The sequence below is a fragment of the Homarus americanus genome, unplaced genomic scaffold (genome assembly GCF_018991925.1).
Source record: "Homarus americanus isolate GMGI-L3 unplaced genomic scaffold, GMGI_Hamer_2.0 scaffold18703, whole genome shotgun sequence".
Lineage (NCBI taxonomy): Eukaryota > Metazoa > Arthropoda > Malacostraca > Decapoda > Nephropidae > Homarus > Homarus americanus.
Genome location: NW_024749779.1, coordinates 3,521,894 through 3,540,489, shown reverse-complemented (window position 1 = coordinate 3,540,489; position 18,596 = coordinate 3,521,894). Strand labels below are relative to the sequence as shown.

Sequence of the window (18,596 nt, the reverse complement as noted above, 5' to 3'; positions counted from 1 at the left end):
AACTCTTACACAATACTACAAGTCCATCCCTGACTCTTACACAACAACCAAGTCCTTCCCTCTCTCCTACACGACATACCAAGTCCTTCCCTCACTCCTACACAACATACCAAGTCCATCTCTTGCTCTTATACAACATTCCATGACCTCTCTCACTCCTACACAACAAACCAAGTCCTTCCCTCACTCCTACACAACATACCAAGTCCTTCCCTCACTCCTACACAACATGCCAAGTCCATCCCTCATTCCCACATAACATACCAAGTCCATCCCTCACTCTTACACAAAATACCAAGTCCTTCCCTCACACCCACACAACATACCAAGTCCATCCCTCACTCCTAAACAACGTACCAATTCCTTCCCTCACTCCTACACAACATACCAAGTCCTTCCCTCACTCCTACACAACATATCAAGTCCATCCCTCACTCTTACACAACATACCAAGTCCTTCCCTCACTCCTACACAACATACCAAGTCCATCCCTCACTCCTACACAACATACATACCAAGTCCTTCCCTGCAGAGTTAATCACCTTCTGTTGAGTCTCTGATTCGTGTTTTTCATTCGACTTCTGAACTGTAATAAATTATGGTCACTGTAAACTACAATTATCGGGTAGGTGTTGCCAAGATATATGTTAAACTTTTCCAGCGCCATAAGCAGAGCCACAGCTTCTTTCTCTATAGTAGAGTAATTCCTTTGCACCAGCTCCAACATCACTGGTAAAACATAAATTTTACTAACGAACCATTCAAAATCCTGTCGCTGCCTCGTCCAGTTCAACACGACTTTAGTCCCTCTGGCAGTCTAACCCGAGGCCTCCATCATCCACAACAGGTACCTTGCCAGTGAGCCACCATACTGTGTTGAATAGTATATACACCAGTGTCAACATTAGACCGGGTCAAAAAGGGCATACATATTCTAAATTGCAGTTTTGAATTTGCAATAGTCTAGAAAAGTTGCTCCTATAAAAAGTTTATCAAACTCCAACATACGGTATTAGTTTTGTAGTATTACAGTAAAAGATGGCACCAATTTGCAGCCCTTAACTAATACTACGTAGATCTATCCATACTATTAATACTGAAATGTGCTCCTTAATTTGGGTTACTTGATCAACAAACACCTTTCTCTCAATACCAATATTTTGTTCTTTTTTCCATCAGTATATAATACAGTTATCTCTTATTTTTCCTCTTCAGTGTACAACAGTTTACATGACCCATCATCATCTCTGACGTTTGCCTCGAGCTGCCCACCATCCGTGCCTCCACACTCGCCTATTTTATTTTTCTAAGTCGCGTATTTTTACCTATATGAAGGCGCAAATTCATGATATAAGTGTTAACAAATTATGTTTGATGTATATTGTTCACTTCTTTGATAACTGCCCTGTTCACACGGCACGAGAGATGAAGCGCTGGTCAGAGGAAAGGTCGAATGAAATTGACCTTTTGGACTGGCCTTCTAAATCTCCAGGTCCATATTCAATAAGTTTCTTTCAGTTAAACAATACAACTTTTCCTTTACCCAATTGAATAATAATGTTGTATTTTTATTGAAACATTTAATATCACAAATATAATATTGTATAGGGCCATTGCTTGTGTTAAGAGATTACTATGACTGTGAGTGCTACCCAGACCTCAACCCTAAAGAGACTATTTGGAAACAGATCGTGACCGTGTGGGAACCTGAAGACAAGCTAAACACTGAGCCCGACTCCTCCAACACCCAGGACGAGTGTGAGCAGTTTGTGAGGAACCAACCACCTATATAACCTTGTGTCTCAGTCCCAAAGAAGGCTCCAGGGGGCTATATAAAAGGGAGGACATTGGACAGGCTATTGATATTCTGTATGACCTGTGTTGGTAAATATTAAAAGTAAATGTGATTTCCGTCCTCGTATTTTTCAATATTTTTCCTCATATCTACGTTATTATAAATATCTAATTACTGGTGATTAAAACCTGAACAGCAACTTCCAAAAATGATAAATATAGAAATGGATGGTACATTATAATAATGTATTAGCCCGTCAAACAGACTGTAATACTTATATTAATGTGGGCTACAAACATTATGTTTATATAATTACATCACCCACGGTAACTAGCCTAATGAACCGCGGTTAAGATACTAAACGCCTGGGCAATATTTCTATAATGTGCGTTAGTTTTTATAAGACACAATTGAAGTGATTATGGTGATAGTGTAGACTGTAGTGATTTTGGTGAATGTGGTGAAGCAATTGTGGCGAAGTGATTTTGGTGATGGTTAAGTGACTGTGGTGATGGTGAAGCGATTGTGGTGAAGTGATTGTGGTGAAGTACTTAAGTATTTAAGTGGGTGAAAGTAATCAATAGAGGAGATATAGATAAAGTTCTTTTAATATCCGAGCAGGATAGGACTCGTAGCAACGGATTTTAATTGGATAAGTTTAGGTGGTGGACGAATGGAACAAGCTTAGCAACTTTGTAGTAAGTGCTGGAACGCTGGAAAGCTTTAAAAGAAGGTTTTCTAGGGAATGCAAATTTAGTTTATTTAACCTACCTTGATATGGAAGGTTTCTAAGTCACGGAATCATTTTCGTCATTCTTCGCTGCACCGACTTCAGTGAATTGATATCCATTCTATAATAAGGGCACTAGAACTGAACAGCATAATGGAGGTGCGGCCTGACTAGCGCAAGATATAGTTGCAATAAGACCTCTGCACTCTTATTACTTACACTTCTAGATATAAAACCTAATACTCTGTTTGCCTTATTTCGAACATTAACGCACTGTTTTCTAGGCCGTAGGTCCGTGCTTACAAGTACCCCTAAGTTTCTTTCACAAGTCGACGTCTCTATGTTGATGTTGTTAAGGCTGTATATATTGACAGTATTTGTTCTTCCAATTTTAATTACGCCGCACTTGCTGGTGTTGAATTTCATTTGCCATTTTACTGACCACTCCTGCAGTTTATTTAAATCCTCCTGTAGTGCATTTGCATCCTTCCCTGAATTAATCTGCCGCCCTATTTTGGTGTCATCCGCAAACTTACTTGTGTCACTGCTGATCCCAGTATCTAGATCGTTTATGTAGATTATGAACAAGAGTGGGCCCAGTACTGACCCCTGGGGAACCCCACTGGTTACACAGCCCCACTCAGATATAACACCATCTACGCTGACCCTCTGTGTTCTATCGGTAAGCCATGATTTTATTCAATTTAAAACTTTCCCCTCGATACCATGAGCGTTAACTTTTCTCAGAAGCCTCTGATGCGGTACTCTGTCAAACACTTTACTAAATTCTAAGTAAATAACATCGTAATTTTCGTCATTATCTACTACCTCGAAGACTTTCCTTAAAAAAACGTCACCTGATTTTTAGACAAGAATTTCTCTTTGTAAACCCTTGTTGAGAATCGAAGCTTAATTTGTTTTTCTCTAAATGCGATCGGATGTTATTTGCTATAATTGATTCAAGAAATTTCCCCACTACTGACGTCAAACTAATAGACCGGTAATTTGACGCTAATGTTCTGTCACCCTATTTGAATATGGGTACTACATTTGCCTGTTTCCACAAGTCTGGCACAACTCCCGTGTCTAATGATTTTGTAAATAAATTTACGAGGGGTCCGCTAATCTGTTCCTTACACTCTTTCAAAACTTGGGGGAAAATTTCAACCGGCCCTGGGGATATTGTCTTCTTTAATTTATTTATCTTCTTAAGAACATCCTCTTTTCTGATAGTGATGTTCTTTAATTTCTCTTCTTCATTTCCCTAAATATTAGTGAATATCTTGCGAAGGTCACAAATACTTTTTTCCCACCACAGTAAATACGGTGACAATAGAAAGTAAACTATCTATTTGACCATTACACTTCACTTGACTTTGTATTAATTTATAGCACAAAAATATATTATTCTACTTGTCGAAAATATCACCTTTACACTGGTGATTGGAGGTTGGCAAGTGAGTTACCTACCACCACCACAGACACTTCCCCACCGCAATCAACCCAGACACTTCCCCACCACTATAAACACTTCCCCACCGCCACCACCACAGACACTTCCACTTCCCCACCATCACCACAGACACTTCCCCACCATTATAAACACTTCTCCACCTACAGACACGTCCTCACCACCACCACTTCCTCATCACCATCACCACTATAAACAATTCCCCACCGCCACCACCACAGACACTTCCCCACCACCACCATTCCTCCTGATGATCAGCCCCAGTGTGCTCAAGATGGATCTGATTGTTCCTGGCTACACAATATTTGAGAGTCAGGTGAACAAAAGGTAACACCGCCTCTTACACTGGGATTTAAAACGCTCATAGAAATCGTGTTTGGTTTAAACAAAGATAAAGTTATGAAATCACGAAGATGCAGCAACAGCCCATCTATATCACCTGTAGATTAATTATCCTACCCCCCCCACCAAGTGGCACTGTGAATAATAAATAATATCTGATTGGGTGCCTAATAATCTTCCGTAATTGGCTAATGTCGGAAGCTGAGTTTAGCTGCGCTGAGTCAGTTAGTTGCTTATATTATTATATACGTTTAGCCTAAAAGTGCTGTTTACATTTTGTTCCCCGACAATCATAGACCACTTAGAACACTTATGAATACACCAATGAAGACTGAAGGCATAATAATGTACAGTTAAGACATCTCTATTACGCCGACTGGGAACAACCACTTATAAGGTTTGATCATGGACACGATTAGGTGTTAATCTAATGTTCATAATCCTCTAAGCCGTGTTAAAAGACTCCGTGCCGTGCTAAACCGGATAATGGTCTAGGGAAGGTAGGATTAATCAGCGTGGGTGAAGGTAGCCTTTGTTCTGGTACCTAACCTTAAGCTCCTACAACCGTCACGTTGAAATGGAATGCTACCCCAGTGAAGCTGTCAAGATCATTCAGTATAATTAAGTCCCAGTCATCAACATTTCTATACAATTAATGGGCTTTATCGAATTGACATAGAATGGAGAAATAAGTTGTAAGGAGATATACACAGCAACATACCTTATATTTTTCAACGCAACACACATGATGGCGTCTGTATTTTATAATCGCCGAGCAACTGGATGTAGTAATTTTATAGCATTTTTGTAAAGCGATTTTACTTCCGTCACATCCACTAATCGCCTCGACCGTCTCACTACTGACAGCTCACTCCTCCACGTCTGGCTGTCCCTGGTCTAAAGTTCGTCCCACATCTCCGCCACACACTGAATATCTCCAGTACGAACATGCGGCTCTTGTGGTGTTGAAGCACATGATATAAAGCGTCGCACGGAACCTTAGTAATAACACTTAATCGGATGGCTGGCGTGGCCATATTTGTTTTGCTTAATTTGACACCATAAGTACTGATGCCTTTAAAGTGACAGCTGAGGCTCGACTCCCAGGCACTGAACCGCGATCAGAAACTTCTATCTAACATGCGCTCTTGTAATGACCAAGGACCGGATATTACATGTAAATGCTCACGAACAGAAAAACTGGATTGCTTCTGCAGGAATAATGGGAAACGTTTTTATTCAGCTGATCAGCAAAAAATCACAGATGGTTCAGAGAAATGTGGCTCAAGCTCGACTCCTGATTCAGAGCTTCGTTTGTGGTGCCCAGCCACTCAGAACTCTCGATACAGATTCAGCGCTTCCTTTGTGGTAGCCAGCCACTCCAGAACTCATATAACCTGAACTCCTCAAATTACCCAGAATTATCCTTATTACACGAATTATCCAAAGATTCATAATGGGCATGTTGGTGAAACTTGTGGATAAATACTCGGTATTCTTCAGTGAGTTAATTTTGACCTTGGTGTCGTGATTGGTTCGTTTTTCAGTAGTATGTGTTTTGTGTGTGTTTCTTTGGTTGAATATGTGCAATGGTGAGTTTGAGATTGTATGAACTTGTGCGTCTTTGTTCGTATAATATGTTTGTTTTCATCCTACGCTACGTCTGCGTCCCAATATCTTTATATTGCATAGGCCGGATATCGAATAGCCAACCAGGACATGCATGGCTTAGGACGGCAGCTCACGGTGGGGCAGGTAGTCTTAATATGTATCTACAGTACTTTTTTATATATGCCGTGTACAATTATGTGGGATAAATAAAGCTATAAAGTCAACAATACCTTCAATTATTAATTAAACTATCAAGTTATTTTTAAAACATGAATACAAATGTTCTGGCACAGCGTATGCTTTTAAATTTTCATTGTGTGAGGTCTAGAAAAATTAATACCTGATCTGGCAACATTGACGTTATAATGTTATTACGGCGCTACAACAGAATGGGTCAGCAAAGAGATAGTTGATACACTGTCAGTTATGCTGGACTGACTTTATAACTGATAGAGAAGAAATTAATCTCCTAGAATATGTACGGTTAAGTTCTGAGAAAATAAATAATAGGGAACAGAAGTGGAGTGTTGTTTTTCTGCCATACTCTTGATTATTGATTGTGATTATTTTGGTGAATGGAGAACTGCTGTTTCAATTGGCCATTTGTCGGTGCCGGGGAGACATTCCTCCCAATCAGATAACGAAAAGAATTCATGTTAAATATGAGAATGTCCAAGAACGTTCCCCTAATTTGAAGAAAATTATTCAATACATCCTACACCCTGAACAGTTGCGTTTAGGAAATGTTAGCCTGCCATACAGCATACATATTTCCTATAACTAAAAAGAGATCGGGTGCATAACAAATTGCCTACAGCAGGTTCAGCTGGTTAGTCAATATATACACCTTCAGGCACAGTGTGGAACCAGCTAATTCCCGAATTTTAGAAATTAATCCATCTAACCAGTATCGACAACGCCAGGTGTATTTTTTATGTGCACTCTGACCACCAACTTGTATTAAGGAGGGTTGGTTGCGGCTTTGTTCGCCATTGAATCTGAACTTGTGAATACGTTCTCATAAGATATCACTGATTTGTCACGTGTGTACTGTACACGTGGTAAACCCGCGTTGACATCCACCATAATACTATAAGACCAGGACTCACATGTGGTCAAATTAGTAATTAAGGCAAACGTCGCTACATTCTGGATAATACAAGGGCAGTGACTCGTGGACTAAGAGATTAATCTGATAAATATATTTTGTTGTGTTTGTGGAGTTAATCATAATACACATCAACTCAGTTAGAGCTTTTATAAACATCTTAATATTTCTGCACTTTTAAAAATAATTAAATTGTAATTTTTAAATTTCAGAATGTAAACTCAATATTCAATCTATGATATGTCCCGTTTATAATAGGTAGAGTTTGGTACTTTGGCGGTTCTACAGATGTGGCTTGAGAACACGTAACTATGTTATTATCACCATCGTATGTATAACAAAACTAAATGTCTAAAACGTTATCATTTTCTACGTGACAACAATAAACAGCTAACATGATATATATATATATATATATATATATATATATATATATATATATATATATATATATATATATATATATATATATATATATATATATATATATATATATATAACGTATATATAAAACAAAAAATCCAAAATGTTATAGGGAGTCAAGGTGGGTGTCACGGAGATGCTTCAACTGACATGAGTGGATGGAAGACACAGAACCGTGACACAGCGCTGATCTTATTTGACTTGTCTTGTGCAAGATAGAGAAGCTGAATTTAAACAAGATTCTTTCTCCTCGGTCCTCTGTCTGTCTATGTGTCTGTTTGTCTGTCACTCTCTCCCGACATGAAGACTAGCCAAATAATAGGTGTGGACTGTATCCTGTTCGTCAAGGATGAGGCCCAAGACACGTGACTCACTGACGAACTGACCATAGAAAAAGTATAAAAATGAAAGTTTACAAGTGTGTTTTTGGAGGTGAAAGTGTATAACAGTGGAGAACTTCCTCCTCTCACAACACTCCGTACTGTGTGGCGTAGTGAGGTTTTAATGGGTTATGAAGGTTTAGGAGATTGCATCCCGTTTACTTGTTTTCCAGTCACTGCAAGACGGAGGGTCATTGGTGGGCTCAGTGAGGGGTGAATAGGGTGGTGGACTGGTGGTGGGACAGGAGGGTCCAGCCCTGTAAATGTATCGAATGTATATTTTTATGTCTAAATTACATGTAAGTTTGTATATTTTCAGCCACCGTCTGCAACTCTATTAATAAACCGTTTATTATTATTACTATTATTATTACATGATCTCCGATGGCTAGTTAAAGCTTAAAATAATGCATAGAAATTATCGATATTAGGCAATTATCCATATTTACTTTAATGGCCAGGTTATATAGTCTACGACTAAGCTTTTACAAATCATCAGTCGTTTTAGTCAAATAGTGAGAACTTTTTGGTTTTATTATTACAACTTAATTAGATTAATTCGTATATAATAAAAATTATGTCTGTTTCAGTTAAAATGTCGTTTACTGTCATATGATGGTTAAATTATACTTTAAGTAGGTTAGGTTAGGTTTAGTATGAAGGTATTCATTTATATGAATACGTATTTATGATCTACAGGATCGTTTATGGCCTGTAAAACGTTTCCAAAAAAAGAAATACATAGAAGCTATCACTAATCGTCAATTATCCATGTTTAGTGTAACATACAATATATATTAGGTGAAGTTCCATTTTTATTTGTCTGTTTTCGTATTATTTAAGTAATCTATTTGTTGACATTTACTTTAGAATAAGTAAACATTATCAAAAAGAACTTTGAAAAACTCACAAGTGACTTTGTAACATATAATTAGGTCGATATAATAATACAAATACGACGTGTTGGCGAAGCTCCGAAAGAGTTGTCCGGGGGTCTAGCTAACAAATGGTCGGGGCTTGACCAGCACGAGAAAAAAAATATTTTTTTAGTTATTTTGGGGACCTGTGGTGTAATGGTCAGCATGCTCGCCTCGCAAGCCAGTGGACCCGGGTTCGATTATCGAGCAAGGTGAAACTATGTTTTGTTTTGTTTTCATTTTACGCCATTTGCCTGTATCTACCCAGCAGTAATTGGGGACCCGGATGTTAATCGATTTGCAGATCGTGTTCTGAGGTAATGGTTAGCCAGTGGAGTTGGCGAGTTGTCCGGTCTTCTCGGATTATTCCTTGACACTGGGTCATGTAACTCGTTAATTTAGGGTGTGGTTGTTGTGTTGGCGACAGCTTCTACACGTTAAACAAATTCACGACTAGGTGGCCCTTGGGCCGGCCATCCTCGTACCAGAAGGGCAACCATTATAGTTATGTGATTAGATATGTTATTAGTATATACTGCAGTATATATACATAAAACAATCAGTTAGATATTAATGATACTTATAAATGAATAATTTAATACAACCTAACCTAACCTAATCATTTTAGGCATAATTCTGCTATCTTATTGCAGTAAACGACGCCATGAATGGAGCAGAACAAATTTTACCATATACGAATGATTTACCACTGAGTTATAAAAGTAGATACAGAAATATTTCCCTATTCAACAAGAATTTCGCGCGCGCGTGCGTGTGTATATATATGTGTGTGTGTGTGTGTGTGTGTGTAAATTCATAGAGAAATGGTGTCACCTCTTGCCGGTGTGGTGTAACAAGACGCGCTTTGTTGCCACAAACTTATTATAAGTTTTAGTTCACACTGAACAAGATGGCCATTTTATAAGCATATTCTACAACCCCAAGAAGTGGCTTTAGATACCATATATATATATATATATATATATATATATATATATATATATATATATATATATATATATATATATATATATATATATATATATATATTTATTTATTTATTTATTTATTTATTTATTTATTTATTTATTTACTTATAATAAAAATTATACTTTATTAATACCATCATATGCTGGAGTTACCTTCCCGGGAGGACACTTGCACTGAAACTCGACACCTCATAACCCGGAACATCAGGGGGTTGGTGATCTCGTGAGGCGGGATGCAATATACCACCAGAACAAATGATTATAGTAAACAGGTATTATTGACAATGGTTAATACAGTCAATGTTTCAGATGTAAGCCGAAATTTATGCAACGTCGTTTTAGGAAATTTATTAACTGATACCATCATATACCACAACCTTTAGAGCGTTAAGATTGTGATTTTGATACTGGACAGGTGAAGAGTAATTTCATTCAGTTGAATCTGGGTGTTGGTGTACGTAGCAGGCCCCTCGCGCCTCAGGGATCTACAGTATACTGGGGTGGAACTTCACACTCATACACTAGTGATAGGATTACGTGCTTCTTGATATTGACGGTGAAGTCACTACCTGGTAAAACTGGTTGATTTCCCTGGAGGTAAGAACAATGAGGCCATCTGGTAACAACGCTGTGTACTGTAGTGTGAACCTGTAGTGAAATATATAGATACCAGAAGACGTGTAAACGAAATCATCTTAAATATAAAACATATATATTTAACATAATGTGTTATTTTAATTAGGTAAAATCGTCTTGAAACTTAAAACGTAACAGACGTTTTTATTTTTGTTGTGATAACCAAACTACAGTATACTTAAATTACGTTAGATTTGGTTAGGTATAATGATATCCTTTTTAGCTTGTCTTATCGTTCCTATATATGGATCGATATAAATTTCCTTAAGAATAAAAATATATATTTTGCATTTATCTCTAGTTTACGAAATAAATTGAAGTTTGTTCTTAGTACTACTCAACTATTTGCCAGATCTTTAATGTGGTGACAATGTAATGGCCCCTGTCTCATCAACAGAAAGTATTATATAAATGGGTTACTTACATCTAATTTATATTCAGATTCATCCCCTGTAACTTTCCACTGGCTATGAGGTGACATGTTCAATGCACGTGATAAGGTGTGCCCAAGGGAAGCTGCATCATACTATGCTGAGTAAAGGCATAAGTAGCCGGCTCTCTGGCCACCTGAAGCGAGCAGTAGTTTGATATCCTTGACTAGAGGAAGACGTTATTTGAGAGCCACAGTGGATGGCTCGTCTTCCCTCGAGGGGGGGGGGGGAATTCCCAATTCCGTTCTCCCTCGATGGGTCACTACTCAAAGTCACTCACACCAACTAATATCGAACGGACGTTGATCCACGTTTATATTACATAAACGCCGTCCTTTCTCATCACTCATAAATAGTGGAACTTACGGTTGACCTACACTCAGGAATTATATAAACATAATACTTTTATAATAAAACAAGAAACTTCAATTGGGTTTCGTTACTAAAGCCCAATATAATATATGTGAACTAACATGGTTAATTGGGAATTAACCAACCGTTTCAACAATATTTGATCCAGATTCTTCTTATAGATAGTGACAAGCACATAGTTTGACTCATTCTTCTAGATACGTCATCAAGTTTGATAGAATTTTGCTTTTCGAATAGTGTAATAGGCGTCTCTGAGTGTTTATAAAAAAAACTGCTACAATTTCACGAAGAGGAAGGCACGTCTCTCTGAACTTATCGTCATGCGTCTTTATAAAATTCTCAATTCTTGTCGTGAACCTTGACAAGATCTAGACTTCACCGCCTGGTGTGATCACTGGGTCGCTGTGGTCTGTAATAGCTGGGTGACGTCGTGGAGGGAATTACAAAATGAACCTTTACTTTCCAGTTCTCTTCTTCGCCTTATGTTCTTTCAGAGTTTAGAGAAATGGTCACTAGACAGAACAAAATTACAATAGAATATTAACGTCTCAGATTTTCATCATCAATAATAAAAGTAAGTGGATAAAGCACACCGTGGACTAAGCTATTTTTATGGTACACAATAAGACAGCGTGGCCGGCACTGAGATCAACCACCATCGCTTTCTCTGAATGCAAAATTAGATTGAGAACCAGTGACTTATGACAGGAGGTAAGCGCTGCATCCATTCTGCCACTGCACCCTTTTCAGAAGTAGTAGTGCTTGTTATGTTTATCCTTTTGAGGTTTCAGTGGTACTTGTTTTATGGCATAAAGTTAGAAATCAGAGTTTACTTTATACAAGGTAGTTCACTCGCCGGTATCTTTTTTTTTTTCAAAAAACATCCGCACATCATCGATGAACAACTGTTAGCAAGTTCTGGTCATGCATTGGCTCCCGGATGTACAGTACAAGTACAGTGAAATACAAAAGTCGTGTCGTGAAATTTGGTTAAAACATATGCCAAAGGGCTAAACTTTTGGTGCGCTCTGCCTTGTGGTAGGGGGCTCTCTCTAATGTTTCAAGAGTTATATTTAATCTTCGGACAAAACCGCGACACGACTTTGTCTTTGATTGTACCTGAACATGAACTTGCTCCAGGGTTGGTCAAGTTTGGTTATAAATGAATTCACACTCGGTGTCGTCACAACACTTAAATTAGTCCAAGAGTTCATAACTCTCGCCCCGAAAGAGTTAGCTCTGTCACATTTTCGGCTTTTTGTGAGTCTTAGCACTGACTCCTGGTTGACAAGTCACTTGAGATGTCCTCTCCAGGCACTGTCCTCAAAGTGTACTTATTTTCACTCTCATACTTTTCAAATTTCCCTTGTAAACATTCGACCAGTTTCCATTATACTTGTGTATCGAAAGTTCTTGCTCTTTCTCTCCCTGACCAGATCTGTCAGCATCACGTCCTACAAGAGTTCCTCTTCTGGTGTTGGTGAAGGATGACGCGGGCGCTGGTGACGATACTGGTGGTGGCCTGCCTGGCGACTTGCTCCTCCGCTACATCAAATAAAAGTGACGTGTTGGAGCCAGAGTACAAGATCATATCAGGTGGGCACGGTGGAGGTTCATTATAGAAAGAGTTGCTATGGTTTCTATATGAATTGCTTTAGATATACACCAGGTTACTGAAAGGTTTTAATGTAAGGTGTGTTTTAGGCCCACACCCCGGCTAATTAAGAGAATGCATAGAGAAGCTCTGTCTGATTTTAAGAGAAACCAACAACTGAGCGAAGAAAAGGAAAAAAAACCGACTTGCATAGTGAGTTATGGTCCCGGTAATATTAACTGGATCATACCAAACATAAAAAGTCTCCCAGAAGAACAGCCTCTTGCTTTTCTTAAGTGTTTCATAGTAGTTTATCCTTACTTTCACACCTAATGAATTTTTTCTCGTTAAAAAAAAATAATTACAATCCCGAAAACATCTTCAATAATGCCGGGTTAAAAAAAAGAGAGCTTCTTGTTTATGAATAACTGATACCAACTAAACATATGAAATTTGAAGTTCACTTTCTGTCAGGAAATCTTTAAGTGTTGATAGCATATCTGTCCTGGTTACCAAAATGTTCAGTATGTGGAGTCTAGCTCATTTTATAGTCAATACTATGCAGATTATGATGAATAATTATTGCAAATGTTAGAAACCAGTAACTGTCTTTCGTAAGTGATAACAGATGTCAAGATCAATGTGTATCTTATATGGACGATGATACGCAGTGGATGTGGGTACTTAAGGTCATTAGTCGCAAGTGTTGTTAGATTAACTGTATGTTGTTGTTATTAATATGTGTTAGCAGATACGAAGTATTGTTATAAGAAGTGATAAGCAGAAACTCCAAGTAGTCATCACGTGTACAGCTGATTCTCTCACCCTCCCTCCCCTCTGCCATCTATGATCCATGTCTTGTTTCTGTCTTTGCTTGTAACCTTTTCTGAATCACGAAAAGAAATGCTGGTAGTGGCCTCACCCAGTGATAACTTATAGCTGTTGGAGCAGTTGCTGAATATAACAGTGTTAGCAACTCGGCTCAAACACCTCTCCTTGTACAGATGCGATCATCGTTGATTTGTTTAGGATGGGCACTGCCATGCTCATCGTGGTCGGAGGTTGTCTCCTGTTCCGCGAGCTCGCCCTTGGCACCCTTAGCGCACTAGAAACGACAGAGGAGGAAGAGGAGGATGGTTATAAAGACAGGAACGACATCTACAACTTCCACCGACCCAGTTTTTACGATTATCACAGACGACGGCCGTATCCCCGAGCCATGATGGGCAGTGTGTCTCTCCTCACGAGGGTTCTCAACAGGTATGATAGTTGTTCCTCCAAGATGATCACAGGCAAGGATTCCCCATCCAATCAATTTCTTGCCTCCCTGCTCGCCCACACGAGTCATGTGTGGCCAAGTTAATGTAGAGAGCTCCACCCTTCCTTAGATATTTAAAATTCCCAGAATATACAATGTACAGAATTTTTAGTCATTACAATACGAATATGATTATATTCATTAGAATAATAGAAATAGCCTATACATCTTAAAGGACGTTAAGGACATTATGGAAGTTATTTACTTGTTGTCTAATTACTAGTGCAAAAATAATACAAATAAACTATTGATTAAAATACCAAGAAAGTATTGTCACAATAGATGAGAGTTTTCTGATAATGAGTGAGTTGGTACTGAAACAAATATATGTGTGTGTGTGTCATTTTAGAAATCGTCACATATTAGACCAGGCTCTGCCAGAATAAGATGCATTTCAGCTAGACTTGAGGAAGAGTCAGGGAAGACTAACGTAATATGTCGACGACTCCACCATTGGGATTAGCGTTAACAATTCTGCTCCCGACTATACCGCCCTTCAGGATTTATTGAACAGTCTCCAAAACTGGGCCACCAACAACCACGTCACCATCAACCATACCAAGACCATGGTTATGCACATCAACCTCTCCTCCGACATTGTCCCACCCTCTTCCATTACTTTAGGTCCCAACACACTCCAAGTTGTAGATTCCACTAAGCTCCTCGGCGTCACCATAGACAACAAACTAAATTGGAAACCACACGTCAGTGAAGTTGTCAAATCCTCCAGTTTCCATCACCACCTCCTCCGCCGACTCAAGTCCCTCGGAGTTCCTGCACCCGAGCTCCTCAGTGTTTACTCAACATTCATACTTCCCAAGCTCACCTATGCCTCCCCTACCTGGTCTTCCTCCCTAAATGCCACACAACGTAAACACCTAGAAAAAGTGCAAAAGTGGGCATGCAAGATTATGCTCTCCCCTTCCTACTCCACATATGAAGAAGAGCCCAACACACTGACCCTTTCGACTCTCACTGACCGTCACCACGACCTCATCTGCAAATTTGGTAGGAAGCTTCTGCACCATCCTCGACACCGGCTCCTACTACCACCTGAGATCCCTAGCCCGGGAATTGCTGTTCGATACCACAACCGCATCCAGCCCATACGTGCACGAACTGATCGCTATAAGAACAGCCCAGTCCCAATCACTGTACAAATTATCAATAACTTGTAATAAACCAGTGTATTCATTCCCAGTATATCCTACTTCTTGCACTGTCACTATGTTGAAATGCCCTGTAGTTTGAGCTTTTCCCCATCTAGTTATTATATATCTTATTTGTATCACTTATGTTACTTGTATATTATCTGTAAATCGAAACCCATTCCCCAATCATGTAACTGTATATTTTCAGCCTTCTGGCTGCTATGCTCTTTCAATAAACCGTTAATTATTATTATTATTATTATTATTATTATTGTTATTATTATTATTATTATTATTATTATTATTATTATTATTATTATCATTTATTAATCAAAAGCAGTTAGGCTAAGGTTAGAGGGCTGGGGCTAAGGTATTCTTGTCGCCTTTCAGTATCGACGCAGAGGAATTCGGCTCTCGCCATACTAGGGGTGGAGGACGTAGCCTGTCGGAGACGCACCGTGTGTGAGCTACAGCGAGCCTCCTCCAGGATGCCCATCTTAGCTTCCCTCGTCCAGTATATGAGGTGAGTATCTTGTATGACGTATTAGGTGAGTGATTCCTTTATTATGAGGTGAGTGTCTCCTGTATTATATTTGGTGAGTTTGCACCAGTAGTATAACAGATGAGATACCATACAGCTCCTCACATAGAACGTCTCTCACATGTTTATTACGTACCATGTCCGCAAATTTTGAAAGAATGTTGTATTAACATTTTCTTGTTGATTTACCTGAGGTGTAATTCATATCAGTTTTGCACCATTACATATATGAAGTATATGCAAATAACAAATGGAAATATTGAATGTGAAGAACCTCTTGCCTTGCTTCCAGTCCGTCCATCAGTGGTCTAGAGTTCAGAAAGGCACAGGAGGCTGGTGCTGCCCTGGAGGACTGCGCGCGTCTCTTCTACGATTGTCCGAAATCCCCAACCTAGTTCTTGGAGGAGAGTAAGTGACCCTCCATTAAGGATAGAAATCGTGTGGGACTTTTCGGTGTCTGAACCTCTACTATGACCTCGAGAGTTGTTTTTAGTATATTTTGTTAGGTTATATGAGAACATTTCTATATTCAAAAACAAACTTTGTTTTCTACATTGAGCGAGCCATAAAGCACAGTAAATTACTTCTGATGTAAAGTTGTGTAGTTTACTAAGATTTTATGTTTGTCTTTCTGTAACAGTGAAACTGCTGAAAGTAGCCTTTTAGCTTCCTATACATTAGTTACCAAGTCTTTATCTCTGAAAATATATTAGAGCAGGATATTAAACAATGTAAATTAAATTTTTCTTCTGTTTTATTTAGATTTTAGTAATATTGAGCTTAATAAAACGTTTTTCTGACTGTGTCAGACAGACTACTCGAAATAAAACTGAATTGCTGGTAAATAAATACTTCTCCTACGACCTTATTCGTTTTCCTTCTTCACGCAGACTTCAATACAGTTCTTTTATAAGTATTGTGATCCAGAATTTACCATGTTAATGGTATGACGTCAATGGTGACAATGAAGGGAACTGGCTTGTCTTCAAGTGTCTCTTGTGTGATCACTGATGTCATGTACTGTATTCATATAATGTATTGTTATATTATCAACTGCTATAACTCGGTCACTTCCGTCCTTCAGGCGCCTAACAGTATCTCTCATTTTCACTGTACCTCTGGTGTACACATGTGATGATTTGGGTTTCAGATCATATCTTACAGTCTCCTCGGAGTCTCATCTCGCTAGTTTCATGTCCTATCTGGTCTAGCTAGTCTATGTCTCTTTAATGTCACGTAGTTCGTGTAACTCTTGGCGTCTTGTTATTTCTACCAGAGCTTGCATCTTCTCCTAATAGCTCTCGTTGGTGAATTATTCATCCAATTGGACTTTCTTCTGCTTTCCCCTCTCGTCTTCTGGGGCACACATTCCTCCACCCCTCTGTCGGCAACATTAAATTTCTACCATGACTCATCAGTATTATATCCTTATGACATGTTCTCAATTTACGTTTACAGTATCCCGTCAGACACTGGTAGCCACTATGGTTTGTTTATAAAACTTCCCTCCAATACCTTGTCTTAACTGTATAAAGAGGGTTTAAAATTTCAAATCAGGTGAACGAAAACAGGAGAAATATTATCCCTAACTTGAACTTTTTCCACCAGTGTTTTCCCTTCCGGAAGGTGCTGTCAAACACTGTGTGAGAAATGTTTTGTGTAAGATCATGTGACATTCTCCTTCGACTTGTGGCTATAAATTCATCCAATTGCTGTTATTGCAAGTCTAATTTGCATAGGGATAATTGATGTCAAATACCGCTACTTCCAAGAATCAAAGACAATTATTGAATGTTGTTAACACCAAAGGAAACGGTCCTGCTGGGTCTAGCTGAGAGGTGCTTAATAAACTCTTGTTTCATTAACCCAGTGGTGTCTTCCTCCCCCTCTTACATCCATTTCGTGGATTTAACCTTTAAACTTCAGACAGCTGAGATCCGTAAAAGACCAAAATCACAGTCACACATGACGTTCAGTTTTCCCCCAAATTTATGTCGAGAATAACTGTTGTAGACCACAAATTGTGTCAAACATTCCGTAAACCATTCTCACCCCTTTTTTCTTTCTCTAAAAAAACAACAACACCTACTCATTAAAGTCACTGCTGTGCCAGTCCGTGAAATATAACAGGTTTTGAAACATATGTATCTTTAATGTACAGTAGTTATGATGAACGATAGTGTTAGAGGTGAGACAAAAAAGTTGGGGGTCTAGTCAAAAAGCATAAAAAAATATTCACCATGAATATACTCCAAGGCCAAGTTGAAGGTAAAAGGGAGAAAGGACGGGGAAAATCATCTCAATAACCAATAGAGCGGCCCAGACAGACAACAGCAGGTGAATGTACTGCAGGTGGCAAGAGGTCGAGAAACATTTACGGAACTCATGCACAATATATCGTTGCTTCCCCACGACCTCCTCCGGCTACTGGTTGATGGATATGAGCGAGGACCTCTCCTGTGCATCAGAGGGGGAGTAACATGTTCGACCCGTCCTTCATCTCGTACTCTGGTTATAGTTTCTTTGTTCATAACAGGTACTGAAAAGCTCCTGCACCTATCAACAAAGAATTCCTTTCAGTTTTGGGAGCTAAACACACTCGGACTGGGAGACAGCTATGGAACACATACAACCACCTGCAAGTTATCTGTCAAAAAGGGTAACAGTACAACTATTTGTTACCTAAATGTGTATGAGGCAACTGAAGCACAATTGATACCTCCTGGCTGGCAGGAAGTGGCATTAACAATCACATGACGTTCACCTCAAGCGGGTTAGCTGCTCCA

The 18,596-nt window shown here is 38.9% G+C and overlaps 1 protein-coding gene across 2 annotated transcripts; it reads left to right on the top strand.

Moving 5' to 3' along the window:
* The first annotated feature begins 10,216 nt into the window (after positions 1 to 10,216).
* On the top strand, positions 10,217 to 16,654 carry LOC121853890. 2 transcript variants are annotated; one of them, XR_006086422.1, is made up of 5 exons: positions 10,217 to 10,364; positions 12,643 to 12,802; positions 13,805 to 14,060; positions 15,660 to 15,792; positions 16,103 to 16,654. XR_006086422.1 is itself a non-coding variant. In XM_042348271.1 (4 exons), the coding sequence occupies exons 2-4, from the start codon at positions 12,694 to 12,696 to the stop codon at positions 16,203 to 16,205; spliced, it is 345 nt and encodes a 114-aa protein (XP_042204205.1). In that variant the 5' UTR covers positions 10,217 to 10,364; positions 12,643 to 12,693; the 3' UTR covers positions 16,206 to 16,654. The 2 variants fall into 2 exon arrangements, 1 of the variants encoding a protein (XP_042204205.1); XM_042348271.1 differs by lacking the exon at positions 13,805 to 14,060.
* The last annotated feature ends 1,942 nt before the right edge of the window (positions 16,655 to 18,596 follow it).

Excerpts from the sequence above, each read along its gene's own strand:
- LOC121853890 (XM_042348271.1), top strand. The coding sequence starts at position 12,694 with ATGACGCGGGCGCTGGTGACGATACTGGTGGTGGCCTGCCTGGCGACT. Across the intron at positions 12,803-15,659 it reads AGAGTACAAGATCATATCAG|TATCGACGCAGAGGAATTCG; the intron begins GTGGGCACGGTG and ends GTCGCCTTTCAG. Across the intron at positions 15,793-16,102 it reads TCCCTCGTCCAGTATATGAG|TCCGTCCATCAGTGGTCTAG; the intron begins GTGAGTATCTTG and ends CCTTGCTTCCAG.